General features: G+C 34.3%; 1 protein-coding gene across 1 annotated transcript; it reads right to left on the reverse strand.

The window, feature by feature from the left end:
- Positions 1-4,931: 4,931 nt before the first annotated feature.
- LOC120089006 (uncharacterized) lies at positions 4,932-6,655 on the reverse strand. Its single transcript, XM_039046442.2, has 2 exons — positions 6,176-6,655; positions 4,932-5,628 (listed from the first exon to the last, which is right to left on the reverse strand). The coding sequence occupies exons 1-2, from the start codon at positions 6,569-6,571 to the stop codon at positions 5,119-5,121; spliced, it is 906 nt and encodes a 301-aa protein (XP_038902370.1). The 5' UTR covers positions 6,572-6,655; the 3' UTR covers positions 4,932-5,118.
- Between the last annotated feature and the right edge of the window lie 5,727 nt (positions 6,656-12,382).

Raw genomic sequence — 12,382 nt, forward strand, 5'->3', positions numbered from 1 at the left:
AATACTAAATTTTTCCTATAAAAGTATACGAAATCACCATGTATTATTTAGTTTCCATAAAAGCAAGTGTATATCAATAAGAGCTATTGATTAAAGCCAATATTATAACATATGCTGTTTAGACAGGTCAGATGCATCTTACTCAAAGAGTTTAGGGTACCTCGATGTAGTGGGAGGGATGTATGATAGTCTAGCCACATTTTGAGTTTATTAGTAACTCGAGTTATCAAGTTTTGATAACAACATCAAAAAATAAAGAGTTGTGAAAATAAGATGCATTCCCTATATAGTTTAATAAAAAGTCCATTGTATGCTAACATGTTTACATCAATTCTCTCAGCTAAAGTGTTTGAGAAGCTCCTAGTAAGACTAGGACTACGAGGTATATAACCTAGGGCAAGTGGGAGAAAAACCTATGGGCATGTGATACCTAAAAGCAGACCACGGGTATGTGATGCCCTAGTTTATTGTATTTCTCCGTAAAACTCAAAAAACTTAGTATATATTCATATGCATGTTACCACTAGAGTATTAGTCCAAGTGGGAGTTTTTTGGGATTTATGTTCTAAAACTCGTGGATTGTAAACAATAAACTTATTCTGAAATTCAGTAAAGTTGTTATTGAATATATGAATTGCTTATTTCATTTTAGAAATAAATCCAATAAACTAAAAGGCTCATGAATATTATATGAGTACTTGAACTTTATGTGGAGATATAAAAGTCGATCAGGTTCGAGTAAATAGTTAAAATGATCTATAGTATATGAATAAGGTTGGATATTCTGGTAACTCTATTGCATGCGACCCACTCTGTAGTTGTTGCAAGGAGTTGTAAAGTGTTACAGACGAAGTGATCCTAATTCGTACATGTGATGACATGAGGAGTGGGGGCATCCTATGCAATGAGTTTGCACAAGATCGGATCATGAAATAAGTGACTCTTAATTTATAATGTTGTTTACTGTTTAAGACTGACTATTTCAAAACGATGACTTTGGTAACTTGACCTTAATCCTGAGCTAACTTTGAGCTCCTGTTTATTTGGGATTATCCTTAGATTTGCATAGGTGAGGGTTGTCTTAACAGCGCCGGCTCAATAAGCCTCCCATTTCAAAAGTAAGATCGAGTAGATAGCTGGGACATAGGGTGCAAGAAGGACATAAATGGCCCACCCTCTCATGGGCCTGAGAGGGACTCGATTTGATGATGGGATCACAAAACAATTGTTCATTGGAGGATCAATGGGACTTAAGAAACAAGAGGTAATTTCAGGGGTAAAACAACCTTTTGACCCAGCCGTTATTGCGAACAACCTATGACGGGTTAACTAATCATTGTTATATCGAGTAGACATAATATATCTACAATGAGAGGAGTGCAACTCTAGCCTTTAGTTGAGTGACCTAGTAGTTAACGAATGAGGGTTAATTCGGTGTGAAGAGTTTAGCCAATTAATAAAATAATAAATATAACCATATTATATTCATAACCTATAGTTCGATATCATATATCAACCATAGTATTTTCTCCTATACTTGATATAAATCATATTTATATCCAATTTCCTCCAAATTAATGTATCTCATACATTTAGTCGATCATATCATATATAATTAACCAGTTCAATTATATCATATATAATCGAACTCCCTCATATCTATTTGAACATTTCAAACTGACCCAAAAACTGATTCTCAACTTGTATCCAAGCTACCAAGAGGACGCTATGGACCTATGGCTCAAAGCTTGAAAGGTACATGCATAACTGACTAAACTCTTTAGCCACGAGATCCACCATCCGCTAAATGTCAGACATTCCACTAAAGACCGATAGCTGAACTCTTCTTACCACGAATATATTTTGTGTCCATCGGATATAACCAATCATGAGTACGATAACCCTTCACAAATGCTCGTAAGTACAATTGGGCCAATTTACTGTTTTGTCCCTATAGTTACATCTCACTCCTTAGGCACCATTGATCCCTCTAATGAACAATACAACACAGTTATACTATATGTGAACACCTCTCGAGCCAAGAGAAGGTGTGTGGCGCCACATCGTTCAAGCCCTAGATTAGCCCTTAAAGGAGCAATCTATCTACTTACCCCTACTTCGGGGAATGAGTGAATTCCATCTTGTATAGCTGAGTTCCCAACTCCCAAATCAGACGAATCCCCAAAGTGGTAGGTTTGAGTCGGCGAACTGGCAACTCATACCCATGCAAATCAAAGGACCGCCCTCAATGGCAGAAGTTCCCAACTGACTCAGAATTGAGGTCATGTTACCTATGGTCATCCTAATGAAGTGAAGTCTCTATCATGAATGGTGTTATATAATAAGACATTAACACTTTATGGTCAGGTCTTATACAAACTCTTTGTATAGGATGCCCCCGCCCATATGTCCTAACACGAATGATCAGGATCAAACAATCTGTGACAAGTCACATCACTTGTAACTATTCCACAAAGCCGGCACATTCGTAGCATTACCAGGATAAGCTTTCTCTCCTATATTCATATACTACAGACCATTTTGGTTATCACTTAAGACATGATCCACTTGTATGTCACCACATACATACTTAAGTTACATAAAGAAAACCAGGGATTTTAGTTTATTATTTTGTGGTAAAGCAAATAAAACATCTAAATATGCAAAGTCAAGAAGTGAAATAAATATCATATATTAAACATCACAAGCATTCGTACAAACTTTTTACAAACTACAGGACACGAGACTTTAGGACATCATCCCCAACAAGGTCTGCCCCTATAGTTTGAGTAAACCTGGCTTTGTTAAGGAGATAGTCCGAGATCAAATTGTTTCTTATCTACAGAGTGTGTAGGACGTTCTTCAACGTGAGGGTCTTCCTAGAGGTAAACTTCAGTTTCACCTTATCAGTTCCAGCAACTTTTGAGAAGTGGTGATCCCTTAACAGAATATTCTTATCCTTAGTTTCATTATAAGTTTTAAATAAACTAAGGTCGTGACAGACATGGCGTGTAACACCAGTGTCTATCCACCACCCTTCACAACCATCGATCACATTTACTTCTGTGATCATGGCAACTAACGGTTCTTCTGTCAGATTTGCCTAACCAGCAGAACGACTCCTGTTCTTACAGTTCCTAGCCATGTGCCCAAGTTTATTACAATTAAAGAAGAGGAACTGTACCGTTTCTTCTGAAGGAGGCTTCAGTTTTTTTCTGTTGGTTCTACTTACTGGAGCCATGGTTCTGACCTTTCCTTTTTTTCCCCTTTATATTTATGGTCAGGTTTTACCATGGCAGAGGCAGGTTTCCCAAGTACTACGTTCACTTCCTCCCTCTGGTCCTGCTTTTGAGCTTCTTTCTCGATCCATAGCTGGGTGATAAAACTCTCCAAGGAGAACTTCTTGGTCTTATGCCTCAATGTGTTCTTAAAGTCCTTCCACAAAGGGGGCAATTTATCAATAATAACAGCAACTTGGAATTGTTCGTCTAGAGGCATACCTTCAGTAATTATCTCGTGGGCTATATTCTAGAGTTCATGGGACTAGGCCTCCATGGATTTGTCATCCTTCATCTTGAACTTGAGATAATGGCTAACAACATATTTCTTCGACCCGGCCTCCTTGGTATCGTACTTCTTTTACAGGGCATCTCAGACCTCCTTCGTTGTCTTCATTATATTGTAGTAGTCATATAGATCATTAGTCAAACCATTTAAAATAAAATTCTTACAAAGAAAGTCTTTCTCCTCCCAGTCAATAGCTTCTTTTATCTGTTGTTCAGCTGGTTCTTCTAAAGATACGATCGACTTATCTCTGGTACAAGTTTCGGCAACTTTCTTGACGGTGAGAAAGAACGGCAGCTTTTGCTTCCACCGTTTGAAGTTTGCTCCTCCGAATCGGAATGGACAGTTGAGGTCAGATGTCATAACGTCATTATTGGTAGTGAGGGTCATTAGTGATTTGGCAGTATACTCGTCTTAATATTGTTGGAAACGACAAGACCTTCAGACGACGAACAAGATATTAACAAATGGTCAGGTCACGGCGGTCGAGCAAAGAATAAAACCTGCAAAACAGAAGCTCGTTATAGGCTGAGTCGCTGAGCTTGCTCTCTTTAAGACGTTTCGAGGATCTACCCAAGTATGCAAGCGGGTCAGGAATACTGCCATGTCGTCCCCAGGATAAAACAACCTAAAAAGAAAACATGATCGAAAATACACCGTTACTGATCGGAACACACACACCCTTTCTGACTAACTGGCCAGAAGCGAAAAGTGGAATGGAAAAATAGGAGAGGAGAAATGAGAACTTTCGAAAGGAAGTGAAAAGAAGAACTGTGTTGATGAACTACTGAAGGTCACACCTTTTAAAGGCCTTCAGCGTGGAACAGTTGAGTGAGAAAGAGACAGACAACCTCATAACGTGCGAGGGGCCGGAAGACTCGCGTGGAGGACCAAGTTTTTTTCTTTTCTTTTTTCCAGTTTTAAAACATAATAAAAATAATATTTTTATTAAAGAGAATAATAATAATCACACGCGCTACACTCGACCGGCAGCGGCTTGCGTGTGGGTCGTCCATCGAACCCACATTGGTTTATCTCCTCACTCTCTCCAAAATATGGGTACCCCTTGGGGCCCAAACCCAAAACTCAAAGTTGGACACAATGGAGGCTTCCAAATCAAAATTTTTCAATGTAGGATTCTCCAACCAAAGGTTGATTTCCTCTCATTTTTGAAAATTAAAGTTTTACCCAACAAGAGTTCATAGATGAAATAAACACAAACATAAAGTTTAAAAACCAGCTTATAATTTAATAAATTTTCCCTAATCACGAACTTAATTTTTTCGATTTATTGCCGATTTAACATTATCTTATTGTAAACGCGATACATTCATCTTAACTTAAACTTTTTTGAGTTAAGCAGTGAATTAAACAAAAAGACATCATTCAATTGAGAGAGAGAATACTCCTTTTTCTTTTTGCAAGACAAATATATACACACACATATATTTGCCATTAATTATATTCATCTACAAACCTTCCATATATGGCCTCAAAAATACACACATCAATGGAATCCCATTAACTTCAATTAACATTCATTCTCACATATCCTTAGTTATTGATAATATTCAAAAGTGAAACCCTATTTCTTATCAATCTCCTAAACAAACCCTCTAATCCTCCTTCTAAATCTTGAACACACGTCTCCAACTTCCCTAACTGATCCCCCATGCTCTCTACGCCGCCACTGCCTACAACTGCGCTATCAGAAGCTAATCTGCTTGCCACCGCATCGACCGCTGCATCCACGGTTGCAAACTCATTTGCCTCTCCGTCTAGACCCTCCTCGGTTAAAAGCGCTCGTTTTGAGCGCATCAGTTTCGAAACTAGCGCCCAACCGCTACCCTTGGCCTTTCCTTTCTTCCCCAACACATAGCACAAAAGGGCTTCAAAAACATTCACACTTGCAACTTCTACGTCGAATAATAGAGTTATTAAGGCCATAGTTTCGGTGTCTTTAATAGAGATTGAACTTGGTTTTGCCCCATAAGTCTTCACGCTTGCTAAAGCCTTTTGGATCGCTCTTTTCACTACTTTTCTTGAAGCTAAATATTTGTCCACCTGTATATCAAAAGGTTAAAGGTTATCAGTTTTTGCATTCATCAGTCATTTAATATGGTATGGAAATAGGAACATGTACAAAAATCAGATAAACTCAAAGATTTGGCTAGGTGTATTAATTTTTACTATAAGTTTTCTATTTCTATTACATCCATGGACTAATATCATATAAAGACGTAAACATTATATTTCTAAAAAAGAAGAGATTAAAGGTTTGAATCTCGCTTCACTCCCATATCATTATACCCGATAAAAATGTATTCAAATCAATCAATATTAAATAAAACTCTCAAAACTCCCAAAGTTCAACAGAAACCAGCTCCCTCACACATACGACGATTGTAGAGAAAGACCAGATGGTTCGTTGCAATACTCATCTACGATTAAGTTAAAAAACGTGACATTTATCAACTTCAAAATCAAATCAAAACTCTTCTTACACACCTTCCAATATTATTTTTAAACATAAAAATCAATCCTATTCTCTTAAATATAAATTTACCACAACCCAGCAACTACAGATTATGCGAGAGTTGAAAACACAAACCTGATTAGCAACACCATTTCCACAACACCAAGAAGAGGATCTTCTCCTAACCAAAGATTGCAACTCCCTCACACACTCCTTGGTATGAATAACACCATCCTTAGAAGCGCTACACAAGTCCAACAATCTCAACGATCCATCAAACACCTCATCCACCCATTTCTCCCGGCGCTGTGCTGCAAAGGCGTCCCTCGTCCGCCGTAGCAACAGCAGCTTGTTGACACACTCCTGCAAGTCCTGCAGCCCGGCCAGCTTCTTCGCCATCCCCGACGCCGTCCATGGAGCCGAGTCCAGCGCCTTCAACCGGCATAGGTGCTCGTCGCACTCTGTGACAAGGGGGTGAGGCCTCGTCGGAAGGCTGTTGGAACGAGCATGGTAATTGGAGGAGCCTCCCATTCGTACAAGAGACAGAAGAGAGAGTTTTTCGAAATTTTTTTTCTCTCTGTGTGTTTGATCTTTTTATATGTGTTTGTTGTGTATGTGTGTGTTTGAGGGATTTTATTAAGTTATATGCCAAATTTGTTCAAAGGAGACAATTGGAATCTGATCCATTTGGATCTTTTAAAAATTAAAGAGAGAAAGAAAACATTTTTTTGGTTATAATTTGGAATGAATAATGTTGTCATACAAATTAAATGAATATATCAACATTTTTTTTGTCATACAAATTAATAATTTTGTAACTTTTAAAGTACTTTAAATGAAAAAAAAAAAAACTAGTATTTTTGTTTTTAGAATTCAAACATTTCTTTACAAAATATAAAATCAATACATAGTAGATAAATGGTGAGAAAATGAGTAGTTAAATAAAATATGAAATTCTTATCCAATAAGGCAGCCTAGTTAATTTTTAGTTTTATCGTTTTAAGAATTTCAATCCTTTTACATTGTGAGCTTCTTTTTTTAATTTTATTATTATTATTATAAAACAACTATATTCACCAAGTAGCACTTAAACTCGTACATATATGAAGAATCAATATGAGTATAATTTAATTAAGACATATAGTTCTTTTTTGGTAATTGATTTTAGGATAGAACCTCATACTAAAACATTTAGTTCTTTCTTTAACGTTATATGTTCAAAATTTTCAATCTCATGTTATATTAAAGAGAAATTATTCAATGTAGCCACCACATTATAACAACGCTAATCCTCTAAACTCGTAGATGAATAGTGAAACAAAAATTTTTAAATTTTCTCTAGTATATATAATTGTATTGTTTTCAATTGTGCTTCTAACATTTTGTAAATTTTAATTTTAATCCAATCTTTTAATTTTTTTTCCATTAAGATATGCATTTTAATGGAGATTGCTAATGATGAATTAGCTAAAAAAGACAAAAATGAGATCTCAAACACACATGTATTAATTTAGTATTAATTACCAAATGAGGTTGAAAAGAGACAAGCAGAATCTGATCAACAATTTGGGGAAAAAAAATGAAAATAAAATTGAATTAGTGAGGTCTAAACGTGATTAGGATTGAGATTTGGATCCAAAAACACAAAATTCAGCAATGTTTATGGATTGTCCCCTGCCCACCCACGTCCCCAACTCATAACCCTAACATTACTTTAATACTATAACCCTTCCTTCAAGACACACACTATCTATATATTTATTTTCCTTTTTTATTTTCACTTTGTCTTCTTCTTTCAACCATCAACATTTTCAATTCCTTAACTACATAGATAAAAATGTCGAGATCTCAATTTTACAAAAATGTCTATATAAATATTGATAAAATGATCAAACAAAGGATAATTATTTTAAATGGTAGAATTACTGAAAATATTTTCAAGTATAGCAAAAAGTCATTACAGTGACATTTTACTATATTTGTAAATAAGTTGGTTCTTTTTTTTGAAGACGACCCACATTTTTTTTCCTTTTTCGAGATATGATAGAAATATTCGGTACAAATTTATATAGTAAAGTTAATTAAGGAAGATTAGACTCAATAAATAAAGAAATAGTTGCGTTAAGGATAGATATATGCATGCTTCGTTGTTTACAGACAGAATACAAATAAGGAAATAAATATATTGCTTAATTTAAAAAGGAAAAAGAAAAAAATAAAAAAGAGTTTAAAATCGAGTTATGAGATTTTGTACAGTTGGAGCTTAAGAAGCCCAATGTGCGCTGTGAGTAAAGAGACAAGAAGGTAGCTTTCCACATGCACACGTGTGGGGAAACCCATTTGATACTGTTTCTCCACATATATATATATATAGAGGTTTCTGTTATGTCATATTGACCTTAAACAGTTTTGTTTTTATTTATGGATTTTTAAATTGTTTTAAAAAATAATTGTTTTTCCTTGAAATTAAAACCATGATAATTGACCGAACTAAAGACTTCCTTTGGTAATCATTTGAGTCTAATTTGGTAACTATTTAGGTATGTTTGGTAATTATTTTTTTTTTTTAAATGAAAATTAAGTCTATATCATCCACATTTTTTACAATGATTTGTATCTTTCTTAAATACAATGGTTGAATTCATAGCTAAATTCCAAAAACAAAAACAACGTTTTGAAAGCTAATTTTTTTAATTCTCAAAATTTGACTTGGTGAAAAGTAGATAACAAATGAAGAAATTTGGAGGAGGATGTAGTGTTCATTGACTTAATTTTCAAAAACAAAATGGTTACCAAACGGGGCCCTAGTTTTTTGTTTTTGTGTTTGAAAATTAAACATATTTCATCCATATTTCTTACAATAATTTGCATATTTCTTAAGTACAATGGTTGAATTTGTAGTCAAATTCTAAAAACAAAAACAACTTTTTGAAAGCTATTTTTTTTAGTCCTCAAAACTTGATTTGGTTTTTTAAATTATTGATGAAAAATAGATAACAAATGAAGAAATTTGAAGGTGGAAGTAGTGTCCATAAGCTTAATTTTAAAAAACAAAATGGTTATCAAACAACGTGTTGACTTTTTGTTTTTTGTTTTTTAAAATTAAGCATATAGACACTACTTTCATCTTCAAATTTCTTTATTTGTTATCTACTTTTTACAAATGATTTACAAAATGAAGACAAAATTTGAAAACTAGAAAATGTAGCTTAAGAAAATGTTGCTTTTTATTTTGAAATTTGACTAAGAACTCAACTATCGTATTTAAGAAAAATGCAAATCATTGTAAAAAAAAATGGAAGAAGATAGACTTAATTTTTAAAAAGCAAAAACAAAAACAAAATAGTTACCAAATGGGGATTAAAAGATTCATCGTAGTTGTCAATTTTTTCATCCTTGTTTAAATCATTTACATATTTTTTTTTCTTAAAATACTTCTCGATTTTAATTCATATATTTTTAAATGTCCAATTTTAATTCTTATATTTTTAATAAATCTCAAATTTAGTATTTCAAAATTCAAAGTTAAATATTATTAAAATTTGCTAAATAGTAATAATAATTTTGATGAGAAAAATTATCTTATGTGAATCTATTTTCAATATTTAGAGTGAAAAGATTAATAAATAAGAAAGAATTTATGAAAAAACTAACAATAAATAAACTACTAAATTTAAGATTTTTTAAATTTACATGGACTCAAATTGAACATCACACGAACTAAAATAGAAACAAATTTCATATATAGAGACCATTGTTGTCTTATCAAAATTAAAATTAATATTTCATGTAATTAAAAATTCATGTATATATGTAAACATAGTTAGGTGGTAAGTTCCAATCTCTACTTCAAATGTACAAACCTTTAATATATCAATTTTAACGAGGACGATTAAATTGAATAAGATTTCTTATAATTATTTATTTATTGAGAGAGGAAATAAAGACTTAATAATTGAATAATATTGTTTGTTTTTATATAGAGTTTGTAATAAATTATAGAGATAAATTTGATGGTTATGATATGTGTCCAGCCAAACAGGGTGCACACAACTCAGCAAAGCATATTATGTTAATGACCAAAAATCAATTTGCATATCTTTATTTATTATTATAACATAAACCATACAGCTATGTCGTGTTCTGTTCCATCAATCCCTAGATGTATAAATACACGAGTGATGTTGACACCTACGTATGCCTAAAATATTTCGATTCCTATACTTTATGTTTTATTTTATTTTACTCACTATACATTTTGTTGATTTTAAATTTTCGACAAAAAAATAAATAGGTCTGACCTTCACGTGACACCAACCATAAATTTATTTGAATGAGAGAAGAATGTGATCTAAAAAAAAAAGAAAATCTATATATCGGTGTGGTACTTGCCACACACAATCTGATATTTAAGTCAAAGAGTGAAAGAATATAAAAGTTAGAGAGTTTGAGAGTAGGACTCAAGTTACCTCATATGAAGTTATAACGATGCATTTATAGAAAAATTTGACTCAGATTGTTCCCTAGAGTTTTGAAGTTGTCTCAGGATAATTAATAACCTATCTACTTGATTGTCGACCAGCAGTAGGGGCCTTCCGGCCCCTGCACGCCTCAGGCCCTCCCAACACCCCATGCACACGCATGCGCCCCACGCCCACCTTGCTCGGTTTCTTGTCTGGCTGGTATCGACCTCAGCAGAGCATCTTTTTTAGGCCATATATTTAGGGTCTAAAATAATCTCTCAGGATAGAGCATGCGTAAAGCATGTCCTGTTAGACATTTGATAAGATTTGAGATCGAGAACAAGTCAAGCCATTTTTCTAGGCCCATTATGGTCGTAAGTTGTCACTTTCAACCTTTATCATACTTTCTTCTTAATTTTTTCATCTCTGTTTGTGTTAGATACGATTATATCATTCGATCTAAAATTACCCATAACACTTTTAGTATTTTTACTTTCAATAAATTTTAATTCAGTCTTTATGTTTTTAATGAATTTAAAATTATTTTTATCCAAATTAATTAAATAATATTAATAATTCTCATGCATATGAAAAATATATTTTCATAAAATTCAGAGATTAAAATAGGACAAAACTGAAAAGTATATGAATTAAAAATAATATTTTAACCCCTTTCACTATACATGTTTTCTTATCTTTTACTCACACTAGGCGTGTACATGGGTTGGATTGGGTTGGGTTGAAAGTGTTTTTTTAAACCAACCCGAATTTGATTGTCAACCCAAATGACTCAAATAAAGTTTCCAACCCAACCAAACCCAACCCTTAAAATTCGGGTTGGGTTGGGTTGGTTGGGTTGTCGGTGTTGGGATTGATGCCCTAAAGTCTCGTGACCTGTAGTTTGTAAATAGTTTGTACGAACGCTTGTGTTGTTAATATATGATATTTACTTCACATCTTGTATTTTGCTCAGTTGCTTGTTTTATTTGCTTTACCATAAACCAATAAACATAAAATCCTTGGTTATCTGTATGTGACTCAAGAATGTATGTGGTGACATACAAGTGGATCATGTTTTGAGTGATAACCAAAATGGTCTGTAGTATATGGATATGAGAGGGAAACCTTATCCTGGTAACGCTACGGATGTGGCCCGCTTTGTGGAATGGTCACAAGTGTTGTGACTTGTCACAGATGGTCTGATGCTGATCATTCGTGTTGGGGACACGCGAGCGGGGGCGTCCTATACAAAGAGTTTGTATAAGATCTGGCCACGAAGTGTTAACGTCTCGTTATATAACATCGTTCATGACAGAGACTTCACTTCATTAGGATGACCATAGGTAACATGACCTCAATCTTGAGTGAGTTGGGAACTCCTGCTATTGAGGGTGGTCCTTTGATGTGTATAGGTGCGAGTGGCCAGGTCGTCGATTCAAACCTACCATTTTGGGGATTCGTCTGATTTGGGAGTAGGGAACTTATCTACACAAGATGAAATTCACTCCTACCCCAAGGCAGGGGTAAGTAGATAGATAGCTCCCTTAAGGGCTGATTCCGGAGCTTGAACGATGTGGTGCCACACACCTTCTCTTGGCCTGAGAGGTGTTCACACATAGTTGAACTATGTTGTATTGTTCATTAGAGGAATCAGTGGTACTTAAGGAGTGAGATATAACTACAGGGGAAAAACGATAATTTGGCCCAACTGTACTTACGAGCATCTGTGAAAGGTCATCGTACTCATGATTGGTTATATCCGATGGACACTAAAATATATCTGTGGTAAGAAGAGTTCAGCAGTTGGTCTTTAGTGGAATACCTGATAGTTAACAGATGGTGGATCTCGTGGCTAAAGAGTTTAGTTAACTATTCACGA

Source organism: Benincasa hispida, chromosome 10 (genome assembly GCF_027475165.1).
Source record: "Benincasa hispida cultivar pf3 chromosome 10, pf3_genome.v1.1, whole genome shotgun sequence".
NCBI classification, from domain to species: domain Eukaryota; kingdom Viridiplantae; phylum Streptophyta; class Magnoliopsida; order Cucurbitales; family Cucurbitaceae; genus Benincasa; species Benincasa hispida.

Excerpts from the sequence above, each read along its gene's own strand:
- LOC120089006 (XM_039046442.2), bottom strand. The coding sequence starts at position 6,571 with ATGGGAGGCTCCTCCAATTACCATGCTCGTTCCAACAGCCTTCCGACG. Across the intron at positions 5,629-6,175 it reads GAAATGGTGTTGCTAATCAG|GTGGACAAATATTTAGCTTC; the intron begins GTTTGTGTTTTC and ends TTTGATATACAG.